At 41.2% G+C, this 25,755-nt stretch overlaps 1 protein-coding gene across 4 annotated transcripts in view; it reads left to right on the forward strand.

Annotated features, from left to right (window-relative positions):
* ppp1r16b (protein phosphatase 1, regulatory subunit 16B) overlaps positions 1-25,755 on the forward strand; it is a 94,076-nt gene that overhangs the window by 10,847 nt on the left and 57,474 nt on the right. For 3 of the 4 annotated variants that reach the window (XM_085275136.1, XM_085275139.1, XM_085275138.1), the window contains exon 2: positions 19,901-20,315. In XM_085275136.1, coding sequence (XP_085131262.1) covers positions 20,048-20,315 — 268 coding nt within the window. In that variant the 5' untranslated portion in view covers positions 19,901-20,047. Of the gene's footprint in view, positions 1-18,629; positions 18,777-19,900; positions 20,316-25,755 lie in introns of those variants that run through there. The other variant, XM_085275137.1, reaches the window with a different exon arrangement.

Below are 25,755 nucleotides of genomic sequence, written 5' to 3' on the forward strand. Positions count from 1 at the left end.
TAAAGTGGGCAAAGATGGCTTTTGGAAATGTGGGATTTCTCCTGCATGGAGGAATTTTGTGGCGTCCCTCCTTCAAAAAGTTTTAAAAATGGTCTTCTTGCTAAATATGTGCTATGCTGACACACTGGACACCTAGAATAGTCAGATCCACTTTAGTCAGATTGTATGTGTTTCCCAGTGAAGTGATCAGAAGTCGGGAAGACGGACAGATCCTGGAAGCATGTCTCTGAGTGGCAGTCCAACCTCAAATGTAAACCAGTATAGCTGCTGTGCACGGCAGAAGATTGTGCATAAACTAAACTCTTTTTTTTTTTTTTTGTATGTATGAATACTTCAAATGAACAAAAGGTTTGACTCCATCTTTCCCCAACATGTATCAAGCTTGCTTTATATTGTGAAGTAAACAAGAAGGGCTGGATTTATGACTAAAAAACAAACAACACATCGCACATTGTGCAATTTGGCTCATTGGTTAAACACGTCAGCATTTTTGCACAACTTCAACATAACTTTGCGTTGGTTATTCTTTCCATGTGTTCGTAGTACACCTGCTTTTAGTTTACCTGTTTATTTATATCATTGCCCATCTTCTATTTTGGGTAAATACACAATTTAGAGAGGAAAACAAATGAGTTAGAAGTGAGAAAACTCATTCTCGATACCAACCACAAGAAACCCGTGAAGAGCAAACAAAGTGTTTTTCTAGCTCTTCTTTCCTTCCACTTTTTATTCACATCACAAAAAGGAAAGAAAACGAATGGTACAACTCAGCCTGGCTGAAGTTTCGAGAGACTTCATGCCCATGCAGATTTTGTTGTACATTTAAGTTGTTGCTTTTTGAAGTTTAGGTGCACTATTTGGATGCCTGTCTGAACAATGACTGGTGACATCTGCGTGCTTCCTTAGAGAAGGCTGTCAAACCTTCACAGGCAGTATGGAGTGTAACGTGTCTTGTCCTTTTTAAACTTCTTTAAATGTTGGGATGAATAAAGAGCGTCTTCTCCCTTCACTCAAACCAAGAAAAAAACCATTAGACTACAAAGAAGCAACCAATGTAAAAGAAGTTTAAGGAAACAATTATTTAGTTTTTAAATATGTATAATGTTCTAAAAATCTATCAAATCTACATGCTACAAGGGGTTGGAACTCTGTTGCACTGAGACTGTACACTGTCCGTACATTACATTTTAAAATGCAAAAGCAAAATTATTTATTGTTCTCCTTGAAAATGATGCGAAGTGATGTGAGGCACGTCCCAGCTGCTGAAATGCAGAATTGAAGATGCTATAACCGTGGGACTGTTGATGCAGTGTTGAGCTAGTTTTTTCAGGCAGGACCATGAATTAAATTAACAGGACTTATACCCTGCACGACTGTAGGGCCAGCAGTGTTTTGATGCAGCCATAAATATGTTGGTCAGTAGGTCCCTGCAGGATCAGCTCTGCCAGAGAAACACAGATTTACTGCAAGATTGCTGGCTCGGTACTTACAAACATAAAGTAAACAGCTTATGTTGACGTAAGCTAATGTAACTGGTGTGCTTATGAGTTGACTTGAGCTTATTGCGTCACATTTTTTTTTGAAGTGGGTAATCGAATTGCTTTTGAGCATTAAAACCACAGGCACGAGAGAGGTTTTAATCTACTTCTGGGTGCAGACGGTCAGTTGAGGTATCCTGTGGCACATCAACTCCTTGCTTTTGTCGATATGCAGCGGGCTTTCTACCTCTGCCCTGGTTCATTACGGCAAGGGAGACAATGACCCAGAATCAAGTTGACCTGAGTGCTTTAAATCAAGGCTTCACCAGAGGAAATAAATTCTCTCCCCAGCAGCACGCCCAGCGCCAACTAGGACAAGTAATCCAGACAGAATAAAATCGTCCTTTTAGAGGGCGCTGAGGGAGAGAGGGATGAAGGAAGACACAATTGGCAAGAAAGGAAGAGAAAAAGAAAAAGGATGGAGAGGTATCACATGGGAAACCAGTCAGAGCAGTCCCACAGAAACTAAAATAAATAAACATTTGAGCTTTGTCTTCTTCACCTCTCTACAATTTGTTTTCCATATTTAGATTTTGTATTGAATGTTAGTTTTTAAGCTTTTTAAGTGTGTCTCTAGTCCTCTCTCCAAGAGCCTGGTTTTGGCAGATGTTTCTTCCTGTTAAAAGGGAGTTTTTTCTTCCCACTCTCGTCAAATGCTTGCTCATAGGGGTTCGTCTGATTGTAATATTACTGTAGGGTTGAAGCGATGGCTGTTGTGATTTGACACTACATGAATACAATTGACTTTAGTTAAATTATCTAAAAGACCGACCATTAGAATGTTTGCAAGCATGTCTGATGGGATTAGCAGACTTGTTTGCTTACTTTGATAGTTCGTAGTTTACATCACCAGTTTTAGATGATATGTAAATAAAAAAATGTTCTTGTAGCCAAGCATGGTGTGTGAATTAATGGGCTTTAGAGGTGCTTGTAGGAGAGATGGAGCGAAAAATACCCTCAAAATTCTATGATGGGATATTTCAAGGAAATTTACTGTAATGATTTTTAGGATGAATTGTGTGATGGAAGTGAAGGGCATTTTCTATCTGTCTTTCCCAATGAGCTACTGTCACTGATGACAGAATGCTTAATTCAAAGTGTTAATCTATTGCCACGAGGCGCCACCAGCAGCTGCATTAAAGTGAATAGTAGTTAAACAGTATAAGTCATATGTAAGTGCAAAAATAGCCTTGGAAGTTTTAAGTAAAAGTATAATAGAACTGCTTAACATTTCAGTTTAACAGTCACTAAAATAACTTGTAACTTATCAGGAGGATGCACAATATTGTCACATAAATGAAAATATATCTGGTAGGTCTCTAAAGTCGCCACTAGGATCCAGTCACCTAGTGGTGCAGATCTGAAACTACACAGGCATTTAGGTGGTAAGGCATGTTGTTGATTTGCTGTCTATTGCTTTTGATGTCAAATCCTCTCCAGCCTTAGGTATTTAAAAAAAAAAAAAAAGAAGAAGCTAACAATAGTATTATTCGCTACTTCTTTTAACACAATCAGGTAGTCGTACCATTTAACTACATCGGCACCGCTCTTTCTATCATATGGAGTGCAGGACGTGAGAGCTCCAGCGATGCTCCGTTGACTCATTTGTTTACTGTTGGGCCCCTCATCACCGGCTGCTGGTTATCTCCTCCTCGCGTGCCATCATATCCTGGTGGTTGATTGTGTGTTTGTGCCACATCCATTGAAACAAGTTTCTACTTTCCACCTTCAACAGGAATGTTTTTTCTTGAATATTTTGAAGAGTACTCTGTTGAAGTTGTTCCCTCCAGGCCTCGATGGCCGGTGTCCTGCAGGTTTTAGATCTCACCCTGTGGCAACACACCTGAATCAAAAGATGAATTCATTATCAGGCCTCTGGAGAACTTCGAGACATGTTGAGGATGTAATTTAGCCTTATAAATCAGCTGTGTTGGATCAAGGACACATCTAAAACCTGCAGGACGCTGGCCCTTGAGGTCTGGAGTTCCCCCACCCCTGTTTTAGACAAACCTAGACTACCTGTTTTGGAGTCTGTGATAGGCTAAGCAACCAGCTGCTAGTTTAATGTAATATAAATGGCATCTCATCAAACTGCTGACGGCAGTTTTAAAAAAAAGTAAACAACACTATTAAAATTAAGGGTTTTTGATGTTTTGTACTGAAAGACTTTAATATTCATCCAATTAGGGCATCAAACAAGAGACATTTTAGTAAATTATTCACATTTATGTTGAAAAATATGAAATTACCCAGGTCTACTTATACAAAATGTCTTTTGTGTGTTTTTGTATTCATGCATTTCTCAGATAAAACTTTATCAAAGCTGTCTCAGCTTTTAGTTGTCTCTTTGTGGTGTTGCAGCTCACCACTATAACCGAGAGACTACCTGTTTTCAGTATTTGACTTCAAATATCCATTAACATCAGCGTCTTCAACCACACGTGTGCGTGCGTGTGTTTGAGCGCGTGTGTGCATCTCACCAGTGCCTGTTCGGTTTTCTGTTTATCTGTTTACGTACAGCAGCAGCTGCTGCTCCTCTGCTCTCTCTTCTGCTGCTGAGTAACAAGGTTTCCTCTTTACTCTGTTTTCAGCGAAAAAAGGAAACTGCTGCTGTTGCTACTGAGCGAGTGGAGACTGGCGCCCAGAACATAACACAACATAAAACACGGACAGATCGGTTCGTTGCATCAGAGCCCATAAAAACAAAATTTCCAAAAAGCCTTGGTCTTTATTTCTACATCTGTGGGGAAGTAGAACGACAGCACATTATAGACGTATCATATTCGTACTTGCACGGTTAATTGAACAACTGCAGTACGATACAGTGCCTGACACTGCACTGAAGGTGTGATTGTGTGCGTGTGTTCCTGGCTCTGTCAAAATGCAGACCTGCCTTTTGTCAGTTTGACCACATAGACTAGTTTGACACATCCAGGGGTCGTGTTTCGGTTAATGAATGTGTTTTGTCAGAAAGGTCAGGTGTCGAATCTTGGTGTTACAGTCAAAACTAACGGCTTCCTGTTTTAATTGCCGTGTGCTGTGTCATTAGACGTTTGCGCCGTGTTTCTTCAACACTAGGTAAGGGCTCAGAATAATTGGCAGTGTGTGATAATGAGGCCTCTGGGGTAAAGCTTAAATCTCTTTAAAATGCTGTCAGATGAGTTAAAAAGCTGGTGTCACTGTCTTATAATTATCAGATGATGCCACCTTTTTCATTTAATAGTTTTTGGCTATCCCTTTCCATCATTAATGATAACACTGCAGTACTTAACTTGCAGAGAACAATCAGAGAAACAACACTGCTGAAGAGGTCGGAAACACGAGGTGTCGTGCACCTCTATAAACCTCCCTGGCTGCACGCAGGTGTCTCAGCTGCACAGCGCTAACAAACCAGCGCTGTCCAAATCAGCAATTAATGGCTGCAAGACATCACAGCTCGACTTTCTCCAGACTTTATCAGACATTGAAGGACCCAGTCAGCTATGAATTACTTATTGAAGTATTGCTGTTACAGGCTAGCAGTTTTACCTGCTTAGGAAAAGTGACAGTATACTGTTAGAAGTAGAAAGTAATTCTATTAAAAAGAGACAGTCCAGGGACTGCTCTGTGACAGGCTTATGGAATCTTCTAGCCTCCCAGCCTTTCAAACACAACATAATGATGGAGAGCACGTGAATTCCAAAGTCTGCGAGGACCAACTTCCCGGTTTAAGTTTAACTGAGTGTACTTGCTGTAATTGTGTGGCCTCACAATTTAAATAAAAGATGTTAGTTGTGTTTATTTTTGGATTTATCTAAAACTGATGATGTACCAGCCAGTATAATCTTCTGTTTTCTGCCTAAGCTACCATTCTCAGAAATTACTTTGTATGATTTTTAAAATATGGTTCTTCAGACCAAGAAGTTAATAGGCCAGCAGTTTGAAATTCATCACACAACAAGTCAGCTAATGCAGTTTTAGAGTGGGCCTGCACTTCTGTTGTGATCTAGGTCTGTTTATACCGCCTTTCTGTCATTTCCCCATACCGTAGATACCTCTGACATGACCTCATAGTGTCACAAATTTCCCTCTCCATGATAGGGCTGACATGCTCCATCTTGTCATGGAGAGCAGATTGATAGCCCTTGTTCTGCTGTGTACCCTTAGTAGGCTCCATGTTGTTTTCTTTATAACTTTATCAGCCTCTCACATCACTGTGGAGGAATTTTGCCCTAGCTTTCGTTAGCGTTGCTTCAGTTCATTGAGATTTGGGGGCATTTGTTTGTGCACAGCTTTCTCAAGGTCCCGCCACAGCATTACAGTCAGATTGAGGTGTGTTGTTTTTTTTTTTTTGTTTTTTACTGGGCCATTGCAAAGCTTTGATTCTTTTTCTTTTTGTTACAGATTTGCTGCTGTGTGTTGGATCATTGTCTTGTTGCATGACATAATTTGGGGCAAGTTTTAGCTGTCGGAGACGCAGCGGCACATTTGAGTCTAGAAAACTTTGGTATACAGAGGCTTTCATGGTCAACTCAATTTCTGCAGAGTTCCCAGGTCCAAATCATCACTGTGATTGACGGTTGGTGCAAGGGCTGCACAGTAAATCGACTTTTAATCTGAATAACAAACATGATTGAGCGAACATTCCAAAACCAAAAGCCAATCAAGTGCTGTCAAAATCATTCAGCTTTTTTTTGTATTATTATTATTACAGCTTTTAAAAAAAAATCTCATAGGTTTTATTTTATGTGAGGCACGTTCTGGTTTTGTACGGGTGACCACATGCCTGCATAGGCCAATCCCTGCTGTTTCTGCAGTGTGCAGCTTGAAGTGTCCTAGGCTAGTGTGGATGAGTAACACTACGCTGAAACACAGAGCAACAAAATTCAAATGTCGGGCACATCTGAGGGTGAAGAGCATGGCCTTTGAAGTTGATCATCCATTCACTTTTTGGTAATATTTCCCCTGGCAATCATTCCCAACAGGCCAAAATTGTTCAGTCTTTTTCTAATTGTACTCTTATGAATTTTAATATCTAATGTGCTAACTGAGTAGTGTAGAGGTTTTCTGAGCAGTGCGTGATCTGACCTTGGGAGGAATTTGCTGGGATTTCCACTCCTGGGAAAATTAGCGACTGCTTTGAATGTTTTCCATTTGTGAATAATCGGCCTCGCTGAAGAATGCCGAATTTCTAATTGTTATAAGCCTTACCGGACTGATGGACAGTAACAATAAGATCATTGCTCAACACTTGCTCATGATCAGGAAATCAAATGCATGTGATTAGCAGCACTCGGCTTTAACTTACCCTCTAAGCAGTAATGGTGTTTTTGGTTTTTCACTCGCTGATTCTAAATGTTGGGTTAATGGTTGTTAAATAAATAAATAGTTGGTGTATGTCATGTTTGTGCGTAACTGATTTTAAGGCCCACTAGGGACCAGGCTACTTTCATTCTGATATATAAAGCCTTATAACTGAAGGAGAGCTTTCTCCTTACCAGGACTATATATATCCTTATCAGTCCTCATTAGCACTTCCTTCCAGATTAATCCATTAATATATACCGCATACTTAATACCAAGTGTTCTGTTATGCAAAATGTCCAAGAAGCTATATTTCTCATTGTGGACATGAAATTGGATTGAGCTCTTACTGCACAAAATAATCTCATTGTACTTTTCCAGAAGTGGCATAAAAAGTTGACATAGATTGAAAGAGGCGCTGTGCAGCGCTCAATCCTCCATTTCACACAGAAGCTCAGAGAAATCCTGTAATAAATTTCCCATTTTTTACTGTAATTAATAGTGAAATTGTCTCCTCTGCCTCTCAGTCCTGACAGGCTTTCTGCGGGGAGTTAAATCTTCGTATCTCTGCAGTGAATGATGGTGTGTGTCACTTGTGCGACAGCTGTAACTCCCTCTGCCGTCTTGCTGAACGGTTTCGGTGGTCTTTTTAATCTGCTTGGCCTGTCGATGGCATTAGCAGGTGATTAAATGAATTAGCCTGACCCGGAGACATTAGCACTGGGCTGGAACTCGGGGTGTGAGGGATTGAGGGAGCTGTGGTGGTGATCGGGGAGGGCGCTGGCTCTTTCTGCACACACAGTTTATCATGACATAGAGGGGTTTGTACAACTTGCATGAATGCGTGCACACGTATAGAAAACACACAGACACGCGCTCTGTCAAACACAATGGGGTATTGTATGTGTGACACTACCACTACTGTGTCTCCACGCAGTACGTCCTGACACAGCACACGCCCTCTCGCTGCTAAATGTCATGTGAAGTTACTGACATGATTAGTGTATCAAAGTGGGCCAAGTGTGTATTCTCACGGTGACAGTTACGTGATGTGAATGCTCCAGGGTTGGACAAATAAACAAGATAACGTGTTTGATAATCATTTGAGTCACTTTTTGATACAAGATAACTTTGTAACTTGGGTTATCTTCAGCCTGCCCTAATTTTGAATCATTGCAAACGGAGCACCTTTGCGATTCGTTGTGCTTTATTTTTGGAAACAGTCCAAAATTCCGATGGAAACTGCTGTGCGTTAATGTTTCCGTCCTTTGATGAAAGGCTTTGTTGTTGATGTTTTGCCGTCTGGTTGCGCGATTTGTGTCTTTTGACCTTTCTGGCTTTACATCTGCTCGTGACAGGCAGAGACAGATCAGAGCATTGCAGCACATCATGTACAGAAGCATCCACATTGAGAGAAAGCGGACACATGCATCGAGTGAGTTGCTGATTGACAGGGTCACGGCCGTTGTGGGCGGAGCCTTCTTATTTTGGCAACGGTGCTTTCAGGCTTAGAGGGCAGCTGTGAAACTTTATACCGTTTAATTGCCATCTGGTGAAGTAAGTGCTTGTTAAGGTGATCTATTCACTACTTGAAGAAAACTCTCATTGGAGTTACAAGAAGTGTATTTGTAATGCATTATGAGGGCATTTTATGATGATATTAGGCATTCACGATGGAATAAGTGACTGAATGTGAAGTCATTAAAAAGATAGTGGCTTCATTTGAGATATTATTAAAGTCTTTTATAAGCTGTTAAATAGAGAGGTGTGCATACTTGGCATATTAAAAAAACTTGTGTTTTCAGTGGGAAAAAAATGACCTCTATGCTGTTTTTAGTCAGCACTGATTCTACTCGAATACTGACACTGCTTTTGTAGTCAGCCAGCATCCATTTAAGCTGAACGCTTATCTCTATTCATTGTGTTAAAAACTTTCTTCGTCAAAAACATTTTAATGAGCGGCTGAGTGGGACAAAAGGGTGATATGAGGGGGAAACGGCCTTTAGGTGTGGGACCACTGGGCTTCGTTTTCAACTTCAGACCTGTTTATTTATTCTATTTTTTTTTTTTGTGAGCAAATGTGCTTAAGGACACTGATGATGGTGCTCAGAGAAAAACATTCAAAATGAGTGACTGACTTGGAAATTCTAATAGATGAAATGTCATTTTGAAGCAGTGAATAGAAAATCGTGCCTACCTTGCATTGCCTCAGTGCATGGGGGATTAACTTTGTGTTCATTTGTGCTGCTCCTCATAAACCCTTTCTTACAGACTACACTGGGTGTATCTACGTGGGTGGAAGAGAAGGTCTTGCATTTTCTTACAATTAGAGGAAGTCTTCTAATTACAGATAAAATGCTCAGTCGGTTCCAGCTGGGCTCTGTGTTCAGTGCAAGTTTGTATTATCGTAAAAATGTCTGTCCTGGTCGATCATGGTGTCCAGTGAAAACAGCAAGTAGAGTTCAAGTCTGCAGTAACTGATTCCTGTGCAGATACCTCAGCAGCTGATGCATCAGTTCACAGCAACCCAACAAAGCTAATGTTTGTTTTATTATAAACATCTAAAAGCAGGGGTGGGTTACTTTGTGGAGAAAGTAGAGGCGTGCGCAGCATAAAAAGTCTTTAATCTTTCATAAAAGGTGTTTAACCCGTCACACACTTTTTAATACGAAGCATTTAGCGTGCATTAGCAGTAGCATAATCCAGGCTGTGTTGCAGACAAATGCTAGTCATTAGTAGGGATGGGTATCGTTTAGGTTTTATCCGATACCAGTACCAAACCGGTACTTTTGAAACGGTGCCGGTGCTTAAACGGTGCTCAAACTGGTGCTTAAAGAATGGAGAACACAAAATTGGTCCAAAAACCTCTCATGTTTAGCTGTTTTCCACTTTTTCTTTGGGCATTTTAGCCTTTTTGGCCAGGGTGAAGGGAGTATCTCCCATCAAACAAGAAGACAGCCGCATGTAACTACGACGGTGTTTGCTAGTTCACCTTACATGCATTAATGTAATAACTTGGTTAGCCTACTCAACGTAAATTACACACGAACAACGTTAAGCTACTCACGCAGAGAAGAACGGCTGCTGCTGCCATCATCATCCGTCATCATTTCTGCTACACTGGCAGGGCTAGGGGCCAGGACGCTCCTCTTCGGGTTCTTGGGGGATGTTGCTAACTCCGGGTCCGATAACAGGCACCACACCCGCAGTAGATGTGCCCGGTGTGAGGTCTCGCAGCAAGCTATCAAATACGGCGCATTTCTCGGCTTTAAAAAAAGCCTTATGCGTCGCCAGGTGTTTCATCAGATTCGAGGTGTTACCTCCTTTGCACAGTATCAGCTTAAAGCACTTGTTGCAGGCTGCTGAGTTTGCATCTTTTGCTGTGAAGTACAGCCAGACTTTGACCGCTTCGCCTTGGGCGTTTTTAATCTGTAGCTCTGCTCTAAAAGCACGTACGTACCCGGGCCCGCCTACTATGCTTGCAAAGGTAAAATGATTGGCTAGAATTCAAAGTGTATTACATCTCAAGGGAAAAAAGCACCGAAATGTGCGCTGCTTTTCGGTCTGGTTACCACCGTTTATGTCAGAACCGGTGCCATAATGACACCGGATACCGGTACCCATCCCTAGTCATTAGCTGTATCAAACTGACACAATTGATTTAAAGAGCCTTTCTATCATTACCACCAAGGAAGTTCTGTGAGTCTGTCTGTCTCTTGGGATGCACACAGATATTCATCAGAGTTATATCAAAGACTTTGGAGTAGATGATAAGGATCTAGTTTGGGGAATTTTTTAAATTGAATTGTTTTTTTTATCTTTGCACATTTCACGCCATATCTTCTCAAAAACAGCTTGATGTTCTCAAGGAAAAAAACATCACAAACCAATCTGGATATGTTGGATATAAGAGGTTTTTGCACAGTGTGGGCTTAGCAGAGTTATGCACTCATGCTCGCCTCTTGCACACAAATTCTCATTCTTGTGTGACAAAAATATAATTTTGTTAGTTTAAGATTGAAAAAACTTTCAGTCTCAATCTTGGATTGAATCATTTTTAGTCTATTTTGTTGCAGTCTTTATCACCAAATGGAAGAGTGTGAAGTGTGAGTTTGCTGTCGACCTTGAAATCAGTCGACCTTAAGTAGGGTTTTCTTGCGAAATAAAGTATATTCCTCTCTGCTGCTGACGAACACGATTCAAACATTATCCGGCATTATATGGAGACAAAAATCCTGCCAGCCATTTAAGAGGTTTAGATGAAATCCTGCCAATGGAGTATTATGTCCTGTACGGTGGTGTTACACACTCACGCTGCCATTATCTATATGTCTATAACCATTAGTGCCCATTCACCTTCATAATGATGATGGAAAGTCCTAAATGACCTCAGTTCAGCTGGTTTCTGGAGATGCTGGTGGCTTAAAGCTGATGTCAGTGCTGCTGCATACACACACACACACACACACACACACACACACACACACACACACACACACACACACACACACACACACACCAATGGATGAGGCCTTCGTTTGAATCATTTATTCCTTGCTTAAGCATTTTAACACAATCCCAATAAATGAGCAAACTTACGAACACCCACTTTACCTGACCTGGATCATAGAGATGCGAGTGATCAGTGAAAGAAAGTACGTCTCCGTTTCTTTTTGAAGCTCGTCCTGCGCGAGCAGTAGTAAACAGCTTAAAGCTAGAAAAAACCCCAAACTTCATTTGTTAGGACATATTGCTTTTTGAGGCCCTGCCTTTGCCTTTCATGTTATACCTTTTCTTCTTAGACTTGAAACAGGAAAGTCAATTATGGGTTGAGACTAAAAGGTTAAATGGAAAGTCTACTTCAGAAGGATTTCCTGTCTATTACTTTATGAGGAAAGAGTGTGTTCCTAAAATCCAGGCTGCTTATGTTTTGTAGTGACCTCGCCTGCAGTTCTGTGACATTGCAATCACAGCAAAACAGGGCTTTTATTGTAGCAGCTGCCAATTTATGAAGACAACAACCTAGCCTGAATAAATTCAGACTGTTTATTGCAAAACAGTTTGAAAAACTGTGTATAATTGCTCTGTTTTGGGAATTTGAAAAACCAGGTCAGACACCGAACGTGAAGCAGCTGCTGCTGCTAGTAAAGTGTTTGTGCTTCACGTTCGGTGTCTGTCCTGCTTTTTGCCTTAATTGTTATCAAATGTATGCTGTGTCTTTTTCGCAGAATGCGTGAGCGTAGTATAACGTTCGTATCTGCAGCCAGGGAGCCGATTGAGGTCAATCTGTGATTTGCAGCCTTGGCCCTGGGCGCCAGCTGTGATATCACCAGAGGCTTTACAGTCACCAGAACACCCTGTGTTTTACATATCTTCACATGGTTTGTCTTTGCCTCCTGTGAGGCCATCGTATCAGGTACAACTGTTTGCCTTGTCTGATATTTAGGTCCTGATGAAGCACCTTGTGGGCCAGACGGTCTCCCCTTAAGGCTGCGAATGATTTATTCTCTGCTATCAGAAACGGTTTAATAAACACCAATGACTATGCTGATGTCAATTTTACTCTTCGGCTGGTTTCATCTTACAAAAACAAGTCGGCGTATCAGCGTGTGGGCATCTTTAAGCTTTAGAGACTGAGTGAAATCATCCAGAGAAAATGCCTTTATATGCTCTGTGTCACTGCTCATGCTGCTGTCAGCAGTCTTTCAGAAGCTGTCGACTTCAGAGATAAACTGTGCTTTTTATGGATTTTGATGTGCAAATTTCAAATGTAAAACAAGCTGATTGGCTACCATTTTTATTTCATGTCTTTTTACATGTTACACCATTCTCATCTGGTTATGGTCACTTTATATAATAATATTTCATCTTTATTCATTACGGAACAATTTAAAAATCAGAAAAAGGTCTAGAGAAGACTTTATTTGAAAGATTATATTAGACTACACGCCGGGGTTTTTCCACAGTTCACAGAAAAACTCAATGACCAGTGTGTTAGCATGCTAGGATGTTGTGACACGGAGGAACGTCGGTTTCGTCAGTTACCCAGAATATTATGACATCCACAAATGTTCATTTCACCACTTGCATATCAGCCTTTATATGTTTCCTAACCAAACTAATTTATTTATTTAATGATGTATGGTGCCAATAGAGGAAATGCAAAGGTTACAGATGTGTCACTGGTGCAACTTTGATGAGTCGCAGTACAATCAAACGCATATTGTGAAAGAAAAGTAAAAAGTTGAAGTGATTTACTACTACAAGGAATTACAGAGCAGAAATCAAAAGTTTAAATCTGACAATTAGGATTTACACGTCATATAGAGCCCGATCTGAAAATCACCACCCACTTATACTACTGCCATTTGTGTTTTCAAGGGTCAAAATGTATTTTAGTCATTTCTGGTTCCTGCCAAGAACTTTTTGATTTACTAACATATCATGAAAACCAGAGCCAAATGACAGTTTTAAGCATCATTTTCATTTTCAGGGACCCAAAATGAGCAAAATCCAATGACATTTATTTTGGCTGTAGACCAGTGCAACACCTTCATGAACAATGAGAGTGCTGCATGGTTTAAGCACTGACTTTTACCATCTAACAAGGGAAAAATTCACTCCTTCATTCCTCACATTTCCTGCTTTTGCATGTTATTAAATAGCATAGTGTGTTTTGTGCTGTATCCCTATATTCACCTTCTTTTTCCTCTTACCTCCAAACTGGTTGCAGTAGACGGCTATCCCTCTCAGTCATCCTCTTAGGGAGTTCTTCAATCCCTCTGTTGTCAAGTGCTGCTCATTGGTTCTTTACATTATAGTATAAAGTGTCTCGCATTGACTTTATACTGCACATGACAGCAGGGTCACAAACACAAGCAAGCGAAGCTTCTGTTGCAAGTTGTTCCACTTTGACATCAAAATAGGAGCAAGTCTGTACATTCTGTAGCCCAGAAACCAGTGCACAACCAGCACACTGCCATACTGGAGCCATAACTTGAGAAACATACAGAGGAGCTGGCAGACATTTTTCACAAGAGTTCCCCCAAAAGCTGCACCATATGGCTGCCTGAGAGGCAAATGAAAAAGTTCACATTTTGCTGCTTGTAAAGTTAATCACTGCTGATGCACAGTAACGTAAAAGGACAGCCTGGTTAAGCATGTGAACATTTTGATCAACTCAAAACTTCTGTCAGGGATTTTCCCTGGGATTGTGACAGCTGCACAGTTGGATTTTAGTCAGAAACTTTGATTGTGAGCCATATACGTGTTTATTCTGTGGCACAATCTGGACAAATCGGTTCTGTTAAACAAGAGGAAGAACTAAAACTTTACAACAGATATATATACATATGTGTTAAACTACATGTGAAGTAACATAAAGTTTAACATATCTCTCATCAACAGTTGGGTAGGTTTCTATCTTCCTGTCTTTTCTGTCACTTGGTGTGTGTGTCTGTGTGCGCGTGTAACATCATTACCTCTGCTCTGATTCCTCTAACTTGATCAACAGTAGCTCCTGGGTTTCATATTTCCTGCACTAATGCCATTGAGCATCAAAGACAGCTAAGGAAAACAGTGGACGCTCTGTGTTTGTCACACATCCCTTCTGAAGTTAATTCACTTTGGCTTCTGCCCTGACAAATCGCAGCGAAAGGGAGAGAGCATGGGGTCAGTTGGAGCTGAGACTAAATATCCACTCCCACAGAAACACTGCTGTCTGAACACCAATCAAAGAAAGTCAATTATTAGACAGTGGAAACCTGTTTGGAACTGTTGAAAGAAGAAATTAAAAGTTAAAGTAGATTAGATTTTTGCCCTCAGGTCCTAAAAAGAAAATAAATTGTCTACTGTAGAACATAAAAAGCAGAGACTTGCTCAGTGACCACAAACTGCCATGTTGTTTTGGGGTGGTTTTGCTAGCATTTTTCCAGGTGGTGTCCATCTTAGAGCAGTTTACCTTTTACCGGGTGTCGGTATTCTGAGCCGTAAAGGATATCCGGTTTGACAAAGCTGTTATAAAGTCTGACCTGTGTTCAGCAGCTGTGTGGGCTGGAGTGTTGCAAATGCTCTGCATGCCTTGCCAGGGCTTGCACTGCTGTCATTTTGTGCTGAATTGTTCTCGCTGACAAGGCTGTGAAGGTAGGCAGGGCCTTGACATAGCACAGAGGACCACTTTTAACTGATGGGTGCACAACACCTTGGTTTTGGAGGTGTTGATTTTTAGAGCTGATTGCCTGTTTCCTGGAAAAGGTTTCATTTTCCTCCTGCAGACTGCAGACAAACTGTTCTCTTTAACAGAAAAGTGTATTTCAAATTCATATTTCAAATTTAATGAATTCTTAAAGTTAAATTTACGCCTTTGAGAAGCTGACAAGATGATGCTGCTTAGCATGCACAAATATGCATTAACCTGAGTGACACATGCATTTATCTACGCTAACAGATCCTGTTCCGATCCGATACAGATACCTTAGCTCTAAATATTTGCAGATACGGAGCACTGATCCGTTACCAGTTTTAAACAAGAAGCACTCTGAGAGCACAAGTCTCCACCAAAAGAAATATATACTTATTCAGGAACACTGAACATGTATTCAAATTGCTGAATGAAATGCAAACAGGCAAATGCTACCAAAAACCCAACTTCGGTGGTGGAGGTGTTTGAGATGCTGTATTCCTCACTCTGAAGACAGGGTTGAGCTGTTCCTTCCTGTATAAGGAACTCAGGCTCGATTTAAATATTATTTACTTTCTAGATACAAAATGCAATATAGCAAATAAATGCATCCAGGTAGTGCTGGGCGATATGATGATATATATCGTATGGACGATAGAAAAGTGTCTATCGTGCCATTTGTCTTCTATCGTTTCTAACCCAAATTATATAAATTATTACATAAAATATATAATTAACCCTTTACAACCGGTCGGAGCAGGCACACTCCGTTTTACCTAACTATTTTTAAATCCTTGTAGAACTGGAACCACGTAAGGTAGCGCAATCATTTTTTTTTTTTTGCATGTGAAACCGGAGGAGTTGTACTTACATCTAATGCCATTAGCCCTGAATGCCCTAGGTCACGGTTTCCTTCCACATATAGCTTTGCAAAAATTGCTTAAGAAGCACTTGCAGCAACTAAAAGAGAATATTCCAGAAACACGCTTTGCCTATGTTCAATAACACTTCCTACGTTGACATATACGTCAGCGCGAACTATCGCATGTCCGCCATTACCTGCCCGAAGCCGGAAGTGACGCCATTTTCGCGAAAGGGCCTTATAAGCCTATGTTGGTGTTTTTAAAAGTCATGTTTGACTTTATGCTTTTCTGTATCGTTTCTGGGATGCTTAGAACTCAAATTACACTGTTGGAAATAGTTTATTTTGATGCATTATAATATTTATTTTCATTTTTCCTGTATTATATAAAAATTAGTGTATCTCAAAAATAAAACTATGAAGACACTCAAAATAAATTTCTCGTGGTTGGAAATTATTTTGTGCAACCTTTTTGTATTTACAGTTTTGAGGGATAAGCCTCTTAAATTTTTCTAACTAGAAATATATGCAAAAAACAAACTATTTTCAATTTTTTTGTAGTTTATTGCACTACAATTTTTTGCAATTTATGTAGTTACTATGGACTTAATGCATACATATTATTAAAATTTCGGCTATAACGGTTGTATTGATATATGGAAACTTGAAATGCTCCCACAAATGGCACTACAGCATGTAAAAGCATAAAGATAAGCTCTGGCGGCCTTGGTTCTATGGTAGGTCTTAAAGGGTTAAATAGCCTGTGGCAAATATATTAGTGTTGTCTTATCACTGTACATGCTCTTAACTTTATGCAAGAGAAAATAAAGTATAAAAAATTATATTTTTCACAAAGAAATTCCGTCTTGTGGTTTGCGACCTGGTGCTGCTGTACGTGCACCCGGATTTGCGACATACTTTACGGTAACTCAAAACAAAGACTGCACCCTCGGCACTTGCTGTTTACAGACTGCATACTTTCTAGATGACCACAGGTCAGGTGGTATATCGTGATACATATCATTATTGTGATATAAAATAATTCGTATCGTGATAAATATTTTTTCCATATCGCCCAGCACTACATCTAGGAATCTGTATGATACTGCAATACTGTACTCTCAGGCTAATAAAGCCCATTTTGATCTGGATGGGCTCATTCACTGTACCTCAGAGGAAACTTTAACATTGTAAAATCCAATATGTTGTAAAATAAAACGGCTTCATACATTTTTTTTTTAAAGAGGTTTTAGGCCCAGTTTATTAATCGACATTTCCTTCATCTTCATTTGAAAACTCGTGGTTTTAGAGTTAAATCCCAAATCTCACACTCATTTCCCATGATTTGTGCATTAACTGGCCACTTTATTAGGTACATCTGTTGAAGTGCTTTCTAATGCAGATATCGAATCACCGTCCAGCACAGGCCAACACCTCAGTACGTTTAGAAACAGTAGAGACGAGCTGTTGGAGTTCAAGCCGAGCATCGGAACAGGGAAGAGAGGCAATTTAAGTGACTTTGGACGTGGCACGATTGCAGGTGCAATATCCACTTTCGCGGATGATCAGAAATCTTTTGCTCCTTTTGTAACCGAGCAGCAGTGTTGCGAGGGCGTGTGCGTGTGTGAGTTTATTATCTCAACAGCTCGTTCGCTAAAATCAGCCCCTATAAACCAGAAACGGGCAGCTGTCTCTCTGGCTGCAGTTCAGCTGTGCAAACTTTCATTTCGCCGATAAAATAGGACAGTAAAAACTTTAATGCTCTTTGCTAAATATATAAAGTATAATACGAGCAAAACAGTCAAGTCTGCAGGTCGTTTACACTTTCTACATATAAAAATAAAACTCATCGCAGATGAAGTTGTGTAGGCGCGCTGCTGTGTGTGACATTGTTTATAACCCTTGTCTGTAACCTTCCACATCATCCAAGCGGTGTCCTTATTACCCAGCATGGTGCATTTCCTGTGTTAGCAGTGATAGGCCTCGAGATGAGCTTCACGGTGTGTTTCATGTCCTTACTTGAATGCATGGGCCTCCTTGAGGAGGAGCAGGAACAGATGCTTCTGACAGAACAAACAATATCACACAGTATTTATGCACCGAGTTGATACTATCACAGTACGGTGGGAGTAAGTAGTAGTCTGTCAGAGTATGCTCACAGGCAAAACATTAATAATTCTTCTAATGAAGTGTGTAGTTTTTTCATGTATTTGTGCATTGCATATCTGTGTAGCACTAATGTATACTTAACAGTATACAGACCATCTTAAAAACCAACAAGTGAAACTGAGACAGGAATTCTGCGTTCACTGTCAGTTTCCTAAACGACCTCTGGTGCAAGAACTGCCGACAGCTTCGATTTTAAATTCCTGCAGAATAATCTGAGACCCTGCAGCTAATCCTCCTGCATCGACCTTTGAGTGATGACACATTCTTTACTAAGTATTTACTATCACGGCCCGTTGTCTCCATCTCGTCGGTTTTGAGTGAGAAGCTGTGAGAACCCGCTCACATCTTTGTGCTGGAAACTCTTATGCACCTAAGAGTCAACGGTGTGTCAAGGTTTCGTTTCATTTGTGTGCTGTGATGACATTTTTGCACCGCTCACTTGGCTGCCACTTGAGAATGTTAACGGAAAACTTCTGTTGAGCCAAGCGGAGACAGACGCGCTGTGCTGGTAAGCTGGCGACTGAAAGTGATGCTGTAGGAAGTGATTGTGCTCCTTGCTTCCTGTCCGTGTTTTTAGCACTTTGGTGCTGCAGAGGAAATGTAGAACGAGGTTGGTGGAGGCTGAATACATAAAGCAGCGATTTGCATTGTGGAGCCTTTCATCAGGGGATGCAGCCAGACTGCACAGGTTTCACTGGTGAACAGCTGCGGGCACAGGGAAATGCTTATCAGTGGTTACGTGATGGTAAGTAACTGAAAAGAAGCCAGCATGTGTCATGCATCCAGCATGCAGATGTTGACGTTTCAAGCTATTTACTTAGTGTTGTTTGTTTTTGGTGTGCGTGTGTTTGTGTGACAAATGATCAACGATCGCGTGATAATCCTGCCGGACTTGATGAGAAGTTTTTCTGGCCGTGGCGTTAAAACGTCCGTACATTGTTGTGAGTGCTGTTCAAAGGAAGTAGCCTGACAAAACTCAATCACTGCACTTTCCACTTACTGTTCCTGCATGTTTATTCTTTATTTACTCAGCTTAACTTTTTGCAGCTGCTGATCTTTATACAATGACCAAAGTAAGTTGTCTCCTCTTTAGGTTTCACCACACAGTTAGCTGTTTTTTCTGCATGTCCACAAAAATTACGAGAAACTGAAAAATGGGCTTTTGCTGATTCACTCACGGTGCTGCTGTCAATTGTCAGAGAGAAAAGGAGAGATGCATTTTATTCATGTTTACACAAATGCAGCGCTGACATGAAAAGTCCCCACGTCAACTCGCTGCTCCGGTGCTTTTTTTCTCTCTCATTGTGCTGGCGCTTGCTTGTAGTGTTCAGGAAGCGGTTTGCCTTGATGGAGGATGGTAGAAAAACCCGTTAACAGCTCACAAAGCAAGTGGATCACCAAGACTATGACCCATGCAGTTCAGTTAAACATTGAAACCGTGACCTCTCATTCTTGCTCTTGATTCTCTCTTAAGTGAAAATATGCAAGTTGGTGAAAGAAGTGAAGCGGTCATGAACAAAATATTGATTTCATATTTGTTCACAACAGACAAAAGAAAGTAGACTCAAACGGTGGTTCGGTGCCTTGTTAACTGGTAGCTTGTTCTGGGGTCTGTTTAACTAGGACACCAGAATGCAGCTCTGTGCACTTTGCTGTGGTGTGTCAGACCAGCACTTCTTTTAAATGTCAGTGTGTCCCAATAGACTCTGCAATGTAGAGCTTTTACAACTTTAAAGTCCAGAGTCGGCTTGAATAACAAGCATCAAACAACTTTCACGTTTTATTTACTGGTGTATTAAAGTTCCAGATGATAAAAAGTTTATAGCTGGCATTTTGTGGCTCAGCTTTTCCCTCCGTCTCTTCTTCCAGGTCGTTCACTGCCGCTGAAAGGATGATAACGATCGTGGGAGGAGGCCACGGCCGGAGGTGCAGCCCTCGCTAGAATCCTACTTCTCTTCCAGTTCACCCCTTTACCATCGCCCAGTGTTGCTGTCCACCCCACCCCAACCTGGCACCATGGCCAACCACCTGGAGCTGATCCAAGAGCTGCAGCAGCTGGACAAGGTGCCCAGTCTGGAGAGACTGCGGGCGGCCCAGAAGCGGCGTACCCAGCAGCTGAAGAGATGGGCTGTGTATGAGAAGGAGATGCAAAACAAGAAGCGAAAGGCCGACAAGAAGGGACGCATTGCTAACAGCCTCCAGCAATCAGAGCCCAAGAAACATGTGTCGTTTGCCGCCAGCGTGGCGCTCCTGGAGGCTTCGGCCAGGAATGATCCAGATGAAGGTAAGACCAGTACAGCATATTAATGATACGTGCAGATCAGAAAATAAAAGGGTGGCTTATTTATTTCTGCTTGCCTAATTACAACTAGTTTGGATTCATTACATCAAGTATCCTAAATATTTTTGATTTAGCGATGAAATAAAGGTATTATTTATGGATGTGGGGCAGGGTGAGTAGAGCTGGGGTTATTTCTTTGTTGCTTGCGAGACGACAGGAGGATGAACAGGCTGCACAGAGGCCGGCGTTGCCCTTTTAATTTATTTGTTGAACTTTAGTATTCCTTGTTTCAAAAATAAATAGTTTAAATAAAGTTTTGCTCAACTGAGCTCAGACTTACCCTCGACACCGCGTTTGAATAATGACGCTAATTTCTGCCTCACCACACTACTTCTCCTGGATATCAAAATGCCAAGGTCAGGAAAACGATTAGCTTGGCCTGCCCACTTAAACCGCCAGTGGAAGTCACTCCATTCCAATTGAATTTGTTCTGCTAGGAGACTGTTTTATCATTGAGAAATAATGGAGTTGTCACACTGAGATGAAACTCTGCCAGTCTTTTAATTAAAATTTCTACGGATGGGGCCCCCCTATTTGGAGATAATAATTGTTTTCCTCCAGTACCGGCAGCCCTGTGTTGCTGTGGCTGTGCTAACAGTGTGTCGGCGATGCAGGGATGATAACAGGCTGCTATCGCTTAGATTTTGCGTCTAATTTAACGTCACTGTAACTTGAAATTGGATTGAAGTTTGTTTTATTTATTTGTTTTTTTAATCGTCACAAATGCAGCCCACAGCAGTGCTACTGTATATTCTTTGCTCATGCAAGCTGTCTTCACAGATAGGACATCCCTCTCAAGGCTGATGTATTTTCACAATAATTTTTACAAGGCTGAAGCTACTCTGCTGTGCCTGTACACACACGTGGACTGTTCACTGGCACGTCTAAGCTCCAGCTGGAGTGTGAGACACTAGAAGTCTTGTGATGTCTACAGGGGTCTGCTGGATTTTATCACGGCGTGTAGCCGAAATTAAACTTTGGTGTAAGCAAAAGGAAGTTACTTAATTGGGTAAAACTGAAAAAGAAAATCTTTGATGTTTTTGTTGCTGGTTTCATTGTTGTGCATGATGTGAGAAATGGTTTGAGCATCATTTCGGGGCTTTTATTGCAAACTGCTGCGCTGTGTGTATTTCCCAGAAGGTCTGCTGAGGCACTTAGACTGCACCAGGATGTTGGGGCTGATCGTGTGAGTCTTTAGATTGGTTTTGAGAAACCACACGAGGAAGCAAGGAACACACAATGTCTACTCATCAATATTGACAGGTCCCTTTCAGGGATGGTTTAACAGCAACAAACATTTGTCTGCTGTCACACACTTACTCGTGTCAGAACGAATGAGTATTTGTACACCACTGATAGATTTCTTTTTGAACTCTTCAGCTGTGTCCTCCATGTTAAGGATGCACACATACAAAAATTCCTGATCAATTTTTCAAGAGTAGAAAAAGGAGGTTTTTAATTTCAATACAGCTAGACGGGGGATACATTATTGCTTTGACTGTACACTGTGTCCCTTCTCCTTCTGATGCAGTTATCGATAAACTGACTAATTAATTGAGCGTTAATGCTTTGACTTGCAGGAGCTGCTATAATTAGCAAAAGTGAAAAGACTTCATGTTCTTCTGTGACACAGTTGTGTCGTGACTGTGCTATACAACGAGCTACGATTACCACCTCTAAGCACAAATTTATTATCGGAGTCTGAAGACTGTTTAAAATTAATAAGAGGGCTTGCAGGTGGTTCAGGTGTACAAAAGCTCCACCATCATGACTGTCAGAATAACATGCCAGCAGAGAGAAAAGGAATTTTCCAAATTTAGTGTGCATGATTTTTGATGGTTCTCTGCTTTTGATTCCCTTTCCTTCTCCTTATGTCCTGCAGTACTTCCGTATAGAGATGTCTGCTATCACTACTGTCTAATGAGAGTGACCATGAAAGAGGCAGGGAGGATAAAAAAAAAAGGGAGACAGGATGTAGTGTTGCCCACACAGCTCCAGTGGCAGCTGGCTAGCTTAGGAGCTTGATAATCTCCTCTCTCATTCCCTCTGGTCCCCAAATGCTCGATCAGGCGTCATGAGTCCACACACTGTGCTGCTCCAGCACACAGCACCCTTTTTAAAGAAATTTCAAAAAGGCGTATGTATGTATGTATGAATGTATGAATGAATGAATGAATGAATGAATGAATGAATAAATGGAAATCGAAAGTAGATGAAAATGATGGGAAAAGGTTGAGGCATTTTTAGAAATCAGGACTGTTTATTGGACAGAAGTTAAACCCCTGGTCGGCCTAAAGAATGACTACAAAGGCGGCGCTAGCAGCAGCGAGTTGACGATGAGGCTGGGAACAAAAGTAGCCATCATCACCTCTTTTTCATGAACAGGACGGAAGGGAGAGAAGTAAATACAGAGAGACTAACTTTGACCCAGGAGTTGCTCTAACAGCCTCAAGGCCACAATAAGATGAGAGGCTGGGCTGAGTCATGTTTAATCCCTGATTGGTTGGAGTAGGCGAGCTGCTTCCTGCGATTCTTTGCCTGCTCTTTTTTTCTCTCCCTGTGGTTTGGGTCAGAGCTTCAGAGCGCGTTGGCTGGAGGCGGCCTGTGATTGTGTGAGGACATAACCAATATTATGTGTGATAACTCCTATGCATGCTTTATAAATGAAGTTTTTTGTGTATTTTCAAGCTTTATTATATTGACTGTTATTAAAATCTATGTAGATGCAGGTGTACAGGTGTTATGCTTGCATTTAAGTGTGTGTGTGTGTGTGTGTGTGTGTGTGTGTGTGCACATCCGTGCGTATTCTTGTCATTATAACTTCCTGTCTGCTGAGAGAGGAAGCAGACTCACCAGACTGTGAGAGACACGGGACGGGTATGGTGAAACTGCAGAGGGTATATTGTACATTTATGTTTAAGAATGTTTGTGTGTGTGTGTGCGCGTGTGTGTATGCAAAAAGTTTTTGTGTGGTTGTGACAGAGAGAGAAGGAAGAATATTTGAGCTTACGTAAATGCAAATTTTGAGTGTCTGTCTCAAGATGTGTGAAAGCAGCAGTGAGTAGGAAAGTGCTGGATCCCGAGTGTGAGTCCATTTCTTCGCCCCGTGGTTCGCACCATCCTGAACCCACTGAACCCATAGTGATGAAGGCTGATGGCTGTGAAATTACTGTGAAGCACTTTGGTGTCTTTTATGCGCGCCTCTTCGGCAACTGAGATGGATGGGATTTCTCTTCTCCAGAGAACTGCCGTCCTGCAGAGGAGCAGCTAGTGGGGTCAGAAGGAACTGTCAACAAAACTCAAAGACAGTCAGCGTGGTATGACCTGACATTTCCTCCTAAAACCGCTGGGTAATCTGATGAGATGGCCCGGGAGTCAACAGTATTAATGGAAAGAGGGGAAAAAAGTAAGAGTAGAACTGTAGAGGGGGGAAAAATGTCTGACTTAAAGCCTTTAAACACCGTCAGAAAGCAAAATCTGAGAAAACAATGGAGGCATTTGGAGAAAACCAACTATAATAAGCGAGAGTGTAAGTGGGTGAAAAGTAGTGTGAATGAACAGGACATTCAGTAACTGCTTTTCAGTATCTTGTGCCGTCTTTTTGTTTTCAATGTCTGTTTGTAAGAGCTGCTTTTTTGGAACCCCCCCCCCCCCGGATCATTCAAACAACATGCTGTCTGACTTTGTCTTTGGGGGTGGTTTACAGTCGTTCCCAGAAGCAACAGCTGAAGGCGGGTTGAAAAGCAGCCTGTCAAACACAGGGACAGAATTGTTACCACCGATAGTTGTAAATCAAATAGGACAAAGACAGCTTAGGGCTTCAAACCCCTCCTTATCTTTTATCTGTGCTGCTGCTCAATCGCAGTACAAACTTTTAGATATTTTGGTGCAACATCTCCCTCACCAAGCTATCATACATGCCAAGAAGGAAGCTGTAAAACGGATCTAAAAAGGGGAGGAAAGTCTTGTGAATGTGTAAAATGCACAAACATCTGTGGGGAGAAATAATCAACTTGTTCTACTTCTAAATTTGTGCCTCTTCTTCGCTCTATGAGAGGGCTTCGGCTTTTCTGATCATGTGAACGGCAGCAGTGACAGAAGCAGTGGTGTTCTCTTGAACCCAGGTTGTGTTTTGCAGCTTCTTTGCCTTTCCCACCCCTGAGCTCTATTTATTTATACACCCACTCACGTGGCAACACCCAGCACGCTAATTACCACTTATTCCCTACTGAAAATCATAACTTGTAACTCAGAGTTTGAAAAGCCACACTTAAAATCCACGTTCCATTTTTAGCGATGCGGCTTTTGCTCTTGGTTCACAACCTTTTTTTCTTCTTCTGCCATATCACCATAAAAACAAAGAGGAGGAATAAATGTGGATTTCGGGATAGAAAAATACTCCTGCAGGAGAATTCACATGTGGCTTTTCCCTCGTCTCTTTTCTCTTCGTATTTATTTGTTTGCAAATTAGGTCTCAGAGGAGCTTTTGTCTTCTTCTGCTGTCTTATTAGACTCATAAGGCCTTCCCCTCAGAGGCCTCGGCCAGGCTTAGCTGCTCCCAGGCATATGGCAGCAATAGAGTGCCATTAAAAAAAAAAGAAGGCAGCACACACATAAATGCTTCACATCAGATGTCACCGCTTGTCAAGAGAAGAGTGACCTTTAACAGTAATATCTGTTCAGTCTCTTTCTATCACACTCCTCAGTTCACTGTTTCCAGCTTTCTCTCATTCTTTATTTTTTATCTATAGGAGGAACAAACTACACACTGGTTCATCTCTACATCTGGTTTCACACACCAACCAACTCTTTCTATCGGAGCACATAAGAAATTGAAGAGCCCAGATGGTTAAAAGAAGCTTTGTGTTGGATTTTCACATCCAGTGAACTTCTGCTTTTAGAAAATAAATCTGTTCTAAATGATTTAAGGTGGTTGAATGACTTTTGGCAGCACAGTGCTTGGATTCAAAATATTAGATGAACACATCGCAATGTAAAGGCATTTCAGACAGCAGGAGCAAATGGCCAGCGTGGCTCTTTAGTTTTTATTATAGGCTTTGATTGTATTTGCATTTTTCCTCTTCTAATCACTGCATTGTCTTGGAGTGAACCGTGGCTAAACAGATTTTATGTAGTGGGATTTACCGCTGCAGAAGCCTCGAGTGTTTCTGCACAACTTATATGATACAGTTTGGGTTTTTGTAAACTCTTTTGCCATGAAAATGATTGAAAACCATAATTAGTCACATTTAATTAAGAATATCTGCCATATGACTCAGTGACACTAGAGTAGAAATGGATCTAAAAATATCTGATGTTAATAGGATGGCTTGGTGCCTAGTGATTGCTTAGAGGTTAAGAGTGTAAGATCCTCAACCACCGG

Source organism: Mchenga conophoros, linkage group LG5 (genome assembly GCF_057382185.1).
Source record: "Mchenga conophoros isolate Kocher_MC1m ecotype Shallow Benthic linkage group LG5, M_conophoros_male_GT1.1, whole genome shotgun sequence".
Lineage (NCBI taxonomy): Eukaryota > Metazoa > Chordata > Actinopteri > Cichliformes > Cichlidae > Mchenga > Mchenga conophoros.